At 37.5% G+C, this 13,444-nt stretch overlaps 1 protein-coding gene across 1 annotated transcript in view; it reads right to left on the reverse strand.

Annotated features, from left to right (window-relative positions):
• ACOX3 (acyl-CoA oxidase 3, pristanoyl) overlaps positions 1-13,444 on the reverse strand; it is a 35,172-nt gene that overhangs the window by 14,904 nt on the left and 6,824 nt on the right. Inside the window, exons 6-9 of the mRNA XM_027723670.2 lie at positions 12,496-12,639; positions 11,256-11,344; positions 1,456-1,552; positions 844-1,026 (exon numbers count right to left, since the gene is read on the reverse strand). Coding sequence (XP_027579471.1) covers positions 844-1,026; positions 1,456-1,552; positions 11,256-11,344; positions 12,496-12,639 — 513 coding nt within the window. The remainder of the gene's footprint in view (positions 1-843; positions 1,027-1,455; positions 1,553-11,255; positions 11,345-12,495; positions 12,640-13,444) is intronic.

Raw genomic sequence — 13,444 nt, forward strand, 5'->3', positions numbered from 1 at the left:
CTTTTGTGATAAAGGAAGAAGGGAACAAAATTTTCAGCAAGAACCCACAGAACAGGCGAAAACAGAGAAAAATTGAGAGACTCAAAGAATAACGGGAAGCAGATCCCGGCTTATTCAGAAGTGGTGGAAAGAAGGTAGCTTTCACTAGTTTGTGGAAACCCATGAACTCTTTCAACATTGCAAGACTAAGTGCAAACCTGGAAAAAAGCACCCACATTGCAAAGACAAACTGGTTTGTTTTCTTATATTTTAACTTTTGTCATTCAGCAGATCTGAGTTTTCTCTATTTCCCAGTTACTCCACATACTCTTGTTCTATTTTTTCAGAGCAAAAAGTTGTTTTCATCTGCATAAACTGCAGACAAACATTAATTATATTCCCCTCCAAATCAATACTATCTCGAGACTTCTCCACAATAGATGTCATTGATTTTTATAATTTTAAAGCATAAAGACTAAAAAGAGAAAATTAGAGTAACAGCAAAAGAAACACTAAAATTTTCAAAGAAATACTAGTTCCTACATGTGCAGTACTTCCACATATGCATATGAGACAGTCTTTCTCTGAAATGGTTACTATTTAGAAGACAAAATTTTCTAGGTACTTCAGAAACATGAATATTTTTGGTTTTGCTATTCCAAGAACTTATGTCAAAAGCCTGATCATGCCAGGAGAAAGTCTTGAGTTGGGAATGAACCCCCACAACTGCACTAGAATGATGCTTCAGATGATACAGACAACTTTAATTTCGCTAACCGCAGTGTTACTGTGGTGATCTACAGTAGTTCTGAATCTGCATTTCATTATATAAAAGTCCATAGACGTGAATTCCAAAGTATTTACCTGTGTTTGGTATTCAAGAACAGGTATTTCTTCATCCTCAGTTGGTCCAAACTGGCGGCGAGCTGCTGAGAAGCGAATGGCTATTGCCAAGGCAAGCTTTAAATTGGTCGTGGAAATTGCCGTGATCATAATCCTGCCACTGGACAAGGTTCCCAGAGCTGCACTGAAACGCTCTTTAACATCCTGAATGAATAGAAGGCACAGACGGAACGGTGAGGCTAACATTTCATTTACAGCCCCCATGAAGATGCAACTTTGGTAGCGTGATTAGAAGCACAGAGGATTGGCCAGTTTTGTTTCCTGACTTATTCAGAAAAGACTTTCAGGCAAGACTCAGAGCAGTCTTGCCTGAACATGGCCAAACTCTAAACTCTTTGAGATCAGTGGGGTACCTCGAAGAGCACTAAGTTCAGTAAAATCAGTCAGGTGAGACATTTCTGAAACAGAATTACGAAAATGGCATTCATATCTCATGTGAAATTGTCAACAGCCTTATTTAGGTTTAGGTCTCTAGTACCTCCCAACATAAGAGGCCCATGCTCTGTCTCTTAATCTACTTATATTTTGTATATTTAATGAACTGTATAAATGAAACAAAACCTTGTTTCATACCTTGACTGAACTTGAGTACTTCCCCTCAGCTGTGACATCTCCAGCTATATTCAGTATGTTTTCTTTAGGTATCCTGACATTGTGGAACATGGCAAACCTGTTTAAACAAATACACAGTGTAAAATCTACATTGTCCGAGGTGTTTGCATTACAGAAAAATGTCACAAAGACAGGATTGCACAATGATCTCAGGCATGTCAGTGAACTGAAAACTGTGCCCATCAAGCTAGGTAAATTATTTTAGGAGAGCATGCCCAGGACAATGAAGGCTTTCAAACTCAAGAGCAGCACAAGAAATTCACAAAGAGAGATTAGTTGTTGTAATTCATCTGGTTTTTTGGGTTTGCTTTAAAAAGATGATGCCTACAAAACCAAAACACACACTTCATTGACTATAGGAGACCATTTCAGCAGCTTCATAAGTAAAGTAAAAAAGTAATGGAAGGATGAGCAATGTATTCTACCTGAGGGAAGGGACAAGAAAAGTCACTTATTAGAGAACTTATACACAAGCAGTTTGACAGGTACTTTCACTGACACCTCAGACACTTGAACTGAATTCTCAGTCTGCATGAGCCTAGGTAAGTCACTTAGCTTGATATCTCAGCTGTCAAAAAATTTCAGAAGATGAACAACTTCCTTCTCCTGCCTAGAAGCTGACTGGACCATTCTGACTCCTAGTAATTCCCTGTCACTAACAATTCTGCTGAAGTATATGCTTTACTGAGGCATATACTTGTTTAGTCCAGTCTGGAGATTGCTTTGGAATAGAGGTACTATATATTTTTATGAGTCTAAAATATAGATCTGGGAGGATCATTCATGCTATTGCAAAACAAATGAGGACATAGCTGCAATAGTGCTCTGAGGAGGAACCAAATGGAAATTTTTCCTTTATTTAAACTCAGATTAGGAATTCTGTTCCCTGGAACGTGGCATCTTAAAAAAGAAGACCGGGACAACATTTTCTAAATTGTGGCACCCTAGCAGCAATAAAGAGGGAAGTTGTTAGAATAGGAAGAATGTCCTGAGTATTCATATTGGTCAGAAAGAAAGTGTCTGAACTGTTTCACCCAAATGGACAATAGAACTTGGCACAATAGCAGTAGTATCAACTCCACTCACAAATATGTCACTATCTAATAGCACTTGAAAAGCTGTATTTGTAATCAAAGAAAATTCCTTTTCCCTGCCAATACAGGCTGATCTATTTAATAAGGCTCACGAGAGCCAGGTCTTTCACATTAATAAATTACATAAGGGCTGCATTGCTGAATGTGCTGTTAAATTATGAGTTGTTTCCAAGGAAACGTATCTGCATACGGAATTTACTCAGCCTTAGAGATACACAGTATTTTCGGACTTAGACACAGAGAAAGGCGTGCTATCCTAACCAAGGACCAGCTGCTTACTGGCCTTAACAGTCTTAATAAGTGCTTTGTTAGGTGCCAGTTTCTCTGAGACAACACTACTTCATAACCAAAAAAAATTCAGAACTTCCAGAAAGCTGATTTTCATATTTGTTAATATTTTCTCATATCACTGAAAATAAAAAAATCTCATTCACGAAAGATCTTTTGGGTAAATTCACATTCTCTGCTCCCTATATCCCAAACAGAATCACAATTAAAACTGTATAACCAGCAGTATTTTTAAGCAATAGCATACACCTTAGACAGAACTTGAGCTTTTAAATTATGACTACTCATTACTTTAATTACAGGAGAGTGTACATGGCAAGGTTTAGGTCCCTGGTTTAGCGCTTTCTTTTCATAGTTGCTGTACATCCATAGAATTCCAAGAAGGTGTTTCCTCCTAGGACCTTACGATCCAAGCATAAGGCAGGAAGCTACAAATGTGTTCAAAGAAGCAGTTTAGCTGACACTAACTACTGAAGAATACTTTCTTGACAGGATACCTGCCAGTCACAGCACACTGGCAGATATTCAATAGCATTTTTTTTACAAGCCATTAGAGCAAATGAGAATTTTAAGAAGGAATTAGTGATCAAAGTAAGGGTGTCTCTTGGATGTTTATAAAGGATCCCTCCCAGGTAGGAAAAGATGCGTGGAAGAAAGCAGTATTATTTTAAAAAGCTACCACATGGGTGATAAAAACTGGAACTATAAACCAGACTAAAGGAAGAGTTGACCTAATAGAGAGACAATGCGATCTTTGTGGCATAGATTAGGAAGAAATTTCAAAGGGTTCCAGTTCTTGAGCCTTCTCTTTGCAAACACCAGTTTGGAACATGCTTAGCCTTGTGTGTGACGAATGGTAAGATCCATGGTAGTGATCATAGAATCATGAAGGATGGAAAAGATTGAGTCCAACCATTAACCCAGCACCACTGTGTTTACCATGTTCCCAAGTGTGACATCCATATGCCTTTTGAACACTTCCAGGGATGGTGATTCCACAACTTCCTGTGGTAGCCTGCTCCAATGCCTGAATACCATTTCAGTGAAGAAATTTTTCCCAATATCTAACCTAAAGCACCCCTGGTACAACTGGAGTCCATTTCCTTTTGTCCTGTCACTTGTCATTTGATAGGTAACGACAATGAATAAGATGGTAAATTATCCAGTTGCTTTTTACATTGTAGTGATTTGTTCAATTCATTCAGCAAAGTTGTGCAGTTGTAGAAAATTGTTTATATTGACACGTGCTTGAGATTCAAGAGTTCATAAAAAGCAAATTCAAATCTGCTACTATGCAAATCCATACACCAATAACCTACTTTTAGGAAATTCAAGCCTACTCATATTGAATATGTGACAGATGAATGCCAAACAAAACAGCTCTCAAAATGACCTAAACAGTTTTACCCACTTTCACCTGTTGTGATACAATCCCAAACAGTTAAATCTAGAGGAAATCTTTTGTTGGAAAGAGTGAAAAACATTTAAGAAAGTTTTATTATAATCTGTCTGACACAAATATAATGAAGCTAATTCTGTACCACAAAAAAGATGGCTAAAAATTATTATGATTAAAAACTACATGTATACTCTTCTTAAGTAATTTTTCTCACAGGTAGTGAACCAGAATACGGAATTTCCTATTGTTATATAATAACCTATTTTCTTAAAATCAAAATGAATTCAAAGAACAGGTTTTGAAAGCTTAGATTTTTTTCCCTTCATATTATCCATTACAGATACATTATTTACTTCTTTTCCTGCAAGCTGCTATAAGATATACAGATACACATATAAGATGGCAAAGACTTTAAAAAGCAAAGGAGAGTGGCAGAACTAGCAATTAAAAATCACACAGAAAATTCCCATGTGTAAAGAAATAAGATATTTTGCCTATAAGCACCAGTGTTGAAAATAAATGCAGAACCTTACAGGACTAGGCGTTTAGGCAACCTTGTGAGATCGCTGCCAACTGCTGCTATGCTCCTTCTCCAAGAACTCTGCTGTTGGGAATTGTTAGACATACTGGCCAATTTGAACTTGATATTGGAACATATTAAAAATAAATAGTAAGATTTAATGAAGTCAGTGATCACGTTTCTAATGGTTATTAACCTAGAAAGCATAGACTTGGCCCACATCTGTCAACGCATTTAGGGGAAAAATCTCCTTAAAGAATTGAAGGAATATCTTACAATAATGGAACTGTATACACAGTCATGGGGATATCATGTACCAGCAAGTTTGGAAAATGGCTAAATTTCACACAGTGATGACAAGACCAGAGGTTTGAAAGCTGCCCTACTTAGGGCCTCTTCAGTATAGCAAATAGCATGACTGACATTAAGACCTCTCAGCAAGACAGACGGACAGCTGTCAGTTGAAATACATATCACAGGGCTCTACAGCGATGTGCAATTTTGCATCATGAAACCACATATTTTAACACAGGTAAAAACTGTATCACACAGATTTCTACCTTAACTAGCTGAGCAGAGTGAAGTGCTATTCCAATAGCACCATTCTTGTTTGGGTTCTTCGGCCGGTAGCTTAGGGAACATTTCAAGCTAAGTTAATCTTACTGACTTTAAATCATGCAATAGTAATTCAGCTGGTGTGCAGCAATGCTGATAAAAGAGGAGCAGCTGGAAAAGCTACGAGCTCCTTTTGCCAGTACTAAATTAATAAGCTGTTATCTATAGTACAAATCGCTCAAACATGCTTTGGTGAATTTTAGACTCACTAAAATGCCTTTTCTGCCAGCTTTTGTTACTGACTATGTTAGAGATGGTGCAAGGACACCAGTCAGACTTTCAGCCAGAAACAGAAAACAGGTGAATGGTATTGGAAGGCCGTGAGTCAAGTGATCTCACGGCTGTTTATGAGATACAACAAACCTTGGGAAGAATAACGTTTCAGAGGTTTGGTGAAAAACTTTCAGAAGGAAAGAAAATAGCCAGATATTCCAGACTGAAATTCACAGAAAGGTTAGAGTTGAAAAGAGTTACAGAGAAACTGGGGAAAACTGCAAGGCAGTATTTTAGCTCTAGTTTCTACAATGAAGTCTCTAATCTAAGAATGCAGCTCTGTACAGTAATGCTGAATAGCATTGATAAAACAACATAGCATTTTATAGGGCTCCTAATCCTACCTTAATAGACGTCATGAACACAAACAGACCCACTCATTCTAAAGTTCTTACAGATTAAGTGCCAGTCTTGCAAGGAGCTCTGGATGTGCAGACTCCTGCAACTGTGGAGAGCTGAGACAGTTCTGCTAAGGAAGAAAAAAGGTTGTTTGAAGGTCACTGCAGATGCAAGGCTGTATTTCTGCGCATGATAAAACAAACGTGTGACCAGATCTGAATCTACCTTTCCCCATTAGCACCACCAAGTGCCTTTTGGTGTGAATCAGAGATGGCTGTAGAATTGTGAGGCACATGAACACGACAAAGATGAGGGGATACAGCAGCACTCTCCAGCTATGTGACTACATCTTAGTAACCTGCACAGCACTGTAGGTACCCATATAGTGTCTAACCTTGACTACAACAAAAATCACTGTTTTGACTTAAACTGAAAACATGTAAGATGTGTTTGCAAACTACTTGGTTTCAACTATGAAAGTAGCACTTTTCACAAGGATTGAAGTATTGATGCTATATTCAGATAACGTAAATACAGGCACAGGCATTTTTAACATTTATTTTTCTTTTACAGCCATTTCATCATTATTGCAATTGTCTGTGACTTAGGTCAGAGGCTGTAAGTCAATAAAAAATGTTAAACAAGCCCAAACTTGTTTATTTGGGAAGCAAGACTGATTTCTACACTTGATTTCTTATTCATATTTCTGTAGTGTCCCTTTCCCTGTACTGAAACAGCCACTCTTGAGGCCTTGCAGTGAACCACACATGACAAATGATCTGGTTGAAGACAGCTAAAATTGTCTGGTGTTTTTTTTCAGGCAGTTCCAGTTCCCTAGCTGAGTCCCCTACAAAGCTACATAAAAGTTCATCCCAGCACAAAGAAAAAGGCAGTATGGGAGCAGAAGCAAACAACCAAAAAAGCTGATTACAGATATTATCTTCACCAAACTACTGCCTCAGACTGAAAGATGAAGCTATTTAGACTTCAACTATGCATTACAGCTCCTATTTTCCTGGTGAAATAACTGTAACCATTGCAAAATCTAAATGAGAGTTAAGAGGATAAACACTAGGAGACAAAGACCTTTTGAAGGACTAGATTTTCATTTGTTCTGCCCTTAAACTAGCAGTAGCAGAATCATAATGTATTATTGGCAGTCATACTGAAGTAGTAACAAAGAAAAAAATATGAATTAACCATTTAAAATCGTCTGTAAAGGTTTGGAGGTTATGTGATGTATGCCATCTTTGTCAATATACAAGGAATTGTACTGAGGGCTTTCAGAGCCTGCTAACTCTTTCTACAAGAGGTTCTTTTACACCATTTACTGCATTTCTACCCAATAAATCCCCTCTACCCATTTTCTCTTGGATATTTTGTTTTGTTTTCAGAATCCAGAAAACTAAATCTGGCCTCACTGATTGCTAGAAAACATGCTGAACATCTTAGCATGTTGTATACCTGCAGCCAGACATAACTGTACATGAAAGCTTATTAAACAACTAATAAAACCCACCAGTTTTCCAAAGTGCATTATTATAATGAGATACAGTTAACAATTCTTCTTCCCCCAGAAAGATTGTTTTCTCTCCTACAAAAAATTCAGCTAATATGACAGCTTCATTTTACTAGATCTTCCTTTATTATAAGTTTTGTCTGCTCATCAAACTGTATACATGGTATCAGTGGATAGAGCTGCACGAGTTCAGAACACATTTTATAAAGAGAAGCATAGTAAGCACCACTTCAGAAACACAATTATAGTTGATTTTCACCTTCCCCAGGTAGATTCAGATGGGCATTATTTCCATTTCTGGAGAGGGGTAAGAAGCAATTTGTTGCTAGTTACAAATGGACATGAAATTGGTTCACCACCATCCCAGTGTCAATCAATGACTGATGCACACTGCAGTAATGGGTACTTTTGGTAACGTTACATTAGCCAAGGGAGACAGAATAAAAAAAACAAAACAAAAAGAAAACCCCCACAATATAGGAAAGAAACAGAAATGCACATCAGCACTTACCCAATATGTGTGTGTCACACACACTTCCCTTATACCTTTTATTGCAAAGCCCCTGAAATCCCAAATACCCAGGGATTTTTTCAGTGGTTGTTTTTTTCCCCTCAGCTATTCCGTTTTGGGTTTGCAGTGAACAGCATATTTCAAAGACTAGTGCCAGAGCACTAGCAACAGGTGGACGTTTTATTATCATAAAATAAAGACTGAAGCACTTGCAACCCCTGGTGGTAGTCTTGTTTTAATAACAAAACACAAAACCAGTTTAAACTCTCCATAAGAAAACCTGGAGTTCTATTTTTACCCATTTATGCATTGATTACATGAATTGTTGCAAATTTCAAAGAGAAAGAAAAATATTTTAAAATATTTTACAGTGATTTTGTCTTTTTTTTTGTCAGGATAGTGAAGTTACAAAGAACTGTAAACCCCATGTGATTTCTGGACATTTGAATTATGAAACTATGAGAATTATTTGGAAAGACAGACTGAGAGATGGACTTACACTATGAAAATTCCACATTACTTATGAAATTCTTTCTGTTACTAGAAACATTACACTCTGCATTAGCAGGAAACCAGCTTTCAGTCAAACAACCCAAGAGATTAATTGTTTTCCAAAGCCAGAAGAGACAAGTACAATCTCCTACCCTGTTCTCTTACGTAGCATAAATCAATGGCATTTTCCAAGGAGGCTCTGGAATTTCTTCCCTGTGACCTTCATTAGTGTTCAGGAATTTAACCCTCTGTATTCATATTGAAAATCATTAGCATAAATTTCTTGAAGCACAGGAACAAAATCAAACATCTCTGACAGAGATGGCAGACTCTGATCTTCACTCTGACCACATATCCTAAGTGTAACTACATGAAAATAGACCTGATTGACTGTTTATAGTAGTTGAATCAGGCTTCAAATATACATTCAAAAAACCTGGCAATGCATGCAGTAGAGACTAACACCTGTAGTCACGGTATAAGGGAATGTTTTCCATCCCCACATACAACAGGCTTCTACACTGCAGGCTGTGCTTTCTCTGGGATAAGCTAGGATATAAGATTACTAAACAGCTAAGGAGAACACCTTGACAAGGCAGTGTCTGGTGAAATGTCTCTCTGTACATCTGGCATTTTGCAGATCATGCAACCAACAGTCCATTTTCTGGGGGGGCACAGCACCTACAAACAAATGCAGAACTCTGAAGCAACTCCCTCTCCAGTCCCCACCCAGACCTTCGTGTGCCTCTGAGAAGCAATGTCTATAAGTCCTGACATTTTTGACAGTTCAGTGTGAGCAGGAAGGTCACAAAACAAAAATTAGTTCTCTAGTTCTTGTGAACAATTCTGGCTTCTTGCCTCAGAGCTCTCCAAATAGCTGAGGTAGTTCAGGAACACAGGCTCCTGGAGTTGTTAGCTGTATAAAGGGTATCTATTGGTAACCTTGGGCTCTCCTGTTCTTCTGTCTTAATCTGCAGGAGTTGTCTTAAGCTTTCTAATGCAGGGACTGTCTTAATGCATACTTAAGAGACACAGATCCATGACTGGGGCTCTTTAGGCACTGCTGTTAGAAGAAAATATTATTTTTTTAAAGAAATACAGGCAAAGGAAACAAGAAGATTAGAATGATTAGAAAATATGACTGCTTTAAATGACATATGATGTCATAGCTAAGATAAGGGACTCCACCTGACATTAAGATAAAGAGTCATTGATATCTCTTATTTACATTTTATTATGTGGATTATAATTTTAGATTATTCAGTTAGTAGTTTAAGAAATACTCTATTTTTCCCAGTAGATCAAAGGCAAAAAAGTATTTAAAACTATATACATTTTGAATTAATGTAAAAAGCACACAGTTCTTCCTTGTGCTGCACATAAAACTATGCTGCATGTTAAGAATGAACAGCAGTATTTGAACATTTCTACAGAAATATGTAGTTGAAGTACGTTTAGATTGCTCAGGCCCATGTTACTGTGCCATCTGGTGGCTACTAGCTCGTAATGCAGAAGCGGGCAAAAATATGCCCCCAAACCCGAACCTCCCTCTTTTCCAGGCCTTTTCTCACATTTTTCCTCTATAAAGCTTAATTTTGTTTTTTTAATTTTTTTTGTCTTTATTTCTTCTGTGTCTTCAGGAAACAGAGAATCAATGAGATTGAGCTACATAAACACAAATTTCAGTGCTATTTTTGCCACTACAGCATATCTGGGATAAAAGTAAGAGGCTGCTACAGGCAACAAACTACAGAAGGAAGACCTGTGACCTTCTGGAAAGACAGCCAAAGGCTGTCTTTAGGATGCCTATACTTTACTGCAATGGTATGTTATGAAGGACAATACATATATCTGTAATGAAATTAATCTACAGAAAGAGGTAAATTTAAGGCATAAAGCAGTGACACCTCTCCTTGTTATTTTAAGTTTCTGTCTTTACACAGAGCTATGTAACTAATACAAGAGTTTAAATAGTAATTTTTACATATTGACCATTTTAATGCAGAAATCTACTTCGATTTTCTCACTGTCTCTCCTCCCCATCAGACTCCTTTGGTTAGTAAAGTAGAGACACAGTAAGACCATTGAAGCCCATGACTAAAAAATGGAGCTCAGGTATTTTTTATTTCACACAGAGAATACAGAAAAAAAAATAAAACAAGCCTTCTCCTTCTCTTCCACAGTGACCAGGATTGGTCCAGAAATCTCACTGTTTAAAAAAGATACAGAGTTTCTCTACTGGGCCTTATTAATCTTACATCTTTACTAACAATATTGAGGAAAACAATTAGCCTTCTTGCAGGCTAGAAATCAACAGAGAAAATTAAGGCCTTACACTCAGATGGGTACAGAGGTTGATAAAGTTCTTTACTCAGAACTTACTGGAATGACTTTGTTGGGTTTTTTTTAATTATTACTGTTGCAGAGTGTGTGACTGAAAGACTGCTTTGGGATATTCACAGAATACTAGGGACAATTCACATTTTAAAAGGTTAGAGAAGCTGAAAGACTATGTATACTTAGATAGAAAATAATGAAATTCAACATTTTTCAGTCTGGGTCTTGTTTTATTTTTTTTTGAGAAATACCAACAGTTTAAAACCAGTTGCCAACATCTAAGAAGTGAAGACCAAACCGACACAGGCGGATATTTGCACCACTACATTATGATATAACTGAGAATGTTTCCTCCTTCAAATGGATTGACTTACCCATTATCCAACCCATTCTGCCCAATTTTCTTTCCTATGTCCCCTACCATCACACCTGGCATTGGTAGGAGAGTTTTTGTATCTCGAATCTGTACAGAAGTGAAACAAAACATTATTTCAGTTGTGGAACAATGAGAGTTATTGCCTGAACTTTTCAAACAATGAAAATATTTTCAACTTGTACTCTCTTATTAATGCTAAAGAAAGCTCTGTTTCTTACAAGCACGTAATCCTGGATATAGCCTGTATTTAACCAGGATATAGATCTTTTAATGAAAATTACTTTGGCAATGACAGTAATTACACAACTGTGTTAAATATGCCTTAACACTAATGACTGCTGTCATCAGACTAACACTGAAATTTTCTTCAGGTGTACACTGACACAGTAGGAACCAATGAAACTTTTACGTAACAATCACCTTTGAAATATTCCCCAATTCTGTAATAAATTCTGTTCAGTCTGCAACTAGTTCATCTTACTATGTACAAGTTTTCTACTGCACTGCCATATTTTCTGATGCCTTTAACTCTAGAAACTGATTTCTGTGGCAGAAGCTTGCACATTTCATACAAATCAGCCCGTAGCACTGGCAGACATAAATCACCTTAAGCCTCATGCAAGACTTTCAGGACTTCATATAACATAGGTGAGTTCTAACTATATAAGTACCATGATCCTCTGGACACTTTTCAGCTCTTTGGTGTAGGGAATTGGCTACAGAACACGGCTTGCCTAGGCCGTGAGAAAACCTGAGATAGCAAAAGCTACAGTGTCTTTGTGCCTGCTAGTTGGTTGGTAAACAGGTCGTTGTGATTACCAAAACAAAAGCAACTGAGAGCCACCTGAGTCAACATAAGAAAGGAGTAGGAGGTGGAATCAACATTTAAGCCAGAGCCAATAATGAGCTTAGCTTTTGCAATATGTATGAGCTAATTTAAAGCATATATTAAGCTGTTAGCAGTGATCAATAAACGAAGCTTGCTGATTCTCATATTGAGGGTCTCTCTCTTCCCTCGTCACGACATAACTTTGGTATTTTTCAGAATTCTTTGCAGAAAACTGACAGTCTAAAACTGGCTGTACAACCATCGCAAAATCAGTGAACACTTAAAAACTTGTTACAATTGCAATAAACTGTGACGGCATGAAATAAACAATCTGCAGGTCAGATATAAATAAAGTACAGTAGAAAGTCTGTTGTGAAAGAAAAAAGGACTGGCACTATTTCTAGCCTACCTGTACAAGAAAAGAATGCAATCCTTGGCACTGTCCATCAGGAGTATAGAGCTGGGCATACAAAACTGCGTGAGTAGCATGTTTTCCCATATTACCAACCCAGAACTTTGCAGCTTCAAAGTCAGGTGTATTGATGATAAATTCCTGTAGCCAGGAAAGAAAAAAAAATTATATACATCATAAAATTCAGCACATAGGTATTTTGGGTTGGTTTTTTTTTCATTACCCTGGTAATGCTTTGAAAACCTTCATTAACTGCCAGGATTTTATTCTGTACTGCACTTCAACAAACAACATGTCTCTTACTGTATTGAACTTTGGAGAGTTAGGAAAAAAATTACAGTTTAGAAAGTTCATTACCTCACCGTAAAGCCTGAAATTCACCCTTTTTACTTGCTCATTTAAGCACCTAAAAAAAAATAAAGCAGACTGATGGACTCAGAAGCATTTCCTAGACCTTGGCTTAAACTGAGCTGTGAGCTCAAGCGAAGGACTGTGAGGGCTGTTCCAGCTGGGAGGCTGAAGCCTATGCAGGGACCACCTCCTCCTTACACAGTTTTGTACAGAATGAAAGCCTGGCTAACAGTGTGAAAGGCAGCACACTTCTCAATTTGGACAAATGGGGGATCACAAGTCGTCAGAATTCTGAAGAATACCTGCATCCTGAAATCTAGACATCGCACGCTTTCTGGATGTAAAAGAAACCTGAACTCGGGAGCTTCATGATCTGATCAAATAATTAGTCATTTCAGTCACTTTTACTGCAGTGCAGTCATCACCAGCTTAAAACTCAATTTATTTAAATGGAACTTCTCATGCTGCTGGTCTCACAAGTTTGGTTTGTTTGTGGGGTTTTTTTCTGGAAAGAGATCTAATTGTCCATGTTGCATAAATGCTCACTGAACTGCTTGTATGTTGAAAAAATAGACTGAAATGTTGTCCTACTGCA

This window comes from Pipra filicauda, unplaced genomic scaffold, assembly GCF_003945595.2.
Source record: "Pipra filicauda isolate LSUMZ 115617 unplaced genomic scaffold, ASM394559v2 scaffold35_size7292922_pilon, whole genome shotgun sequence".
NCBI classification, from domain to species: domain Eukaryota; kingdom Metazoa; phylum Chordata; class Aves; order Passeriformes; family Pipridae; genus Pipra; species Pipra filicauda.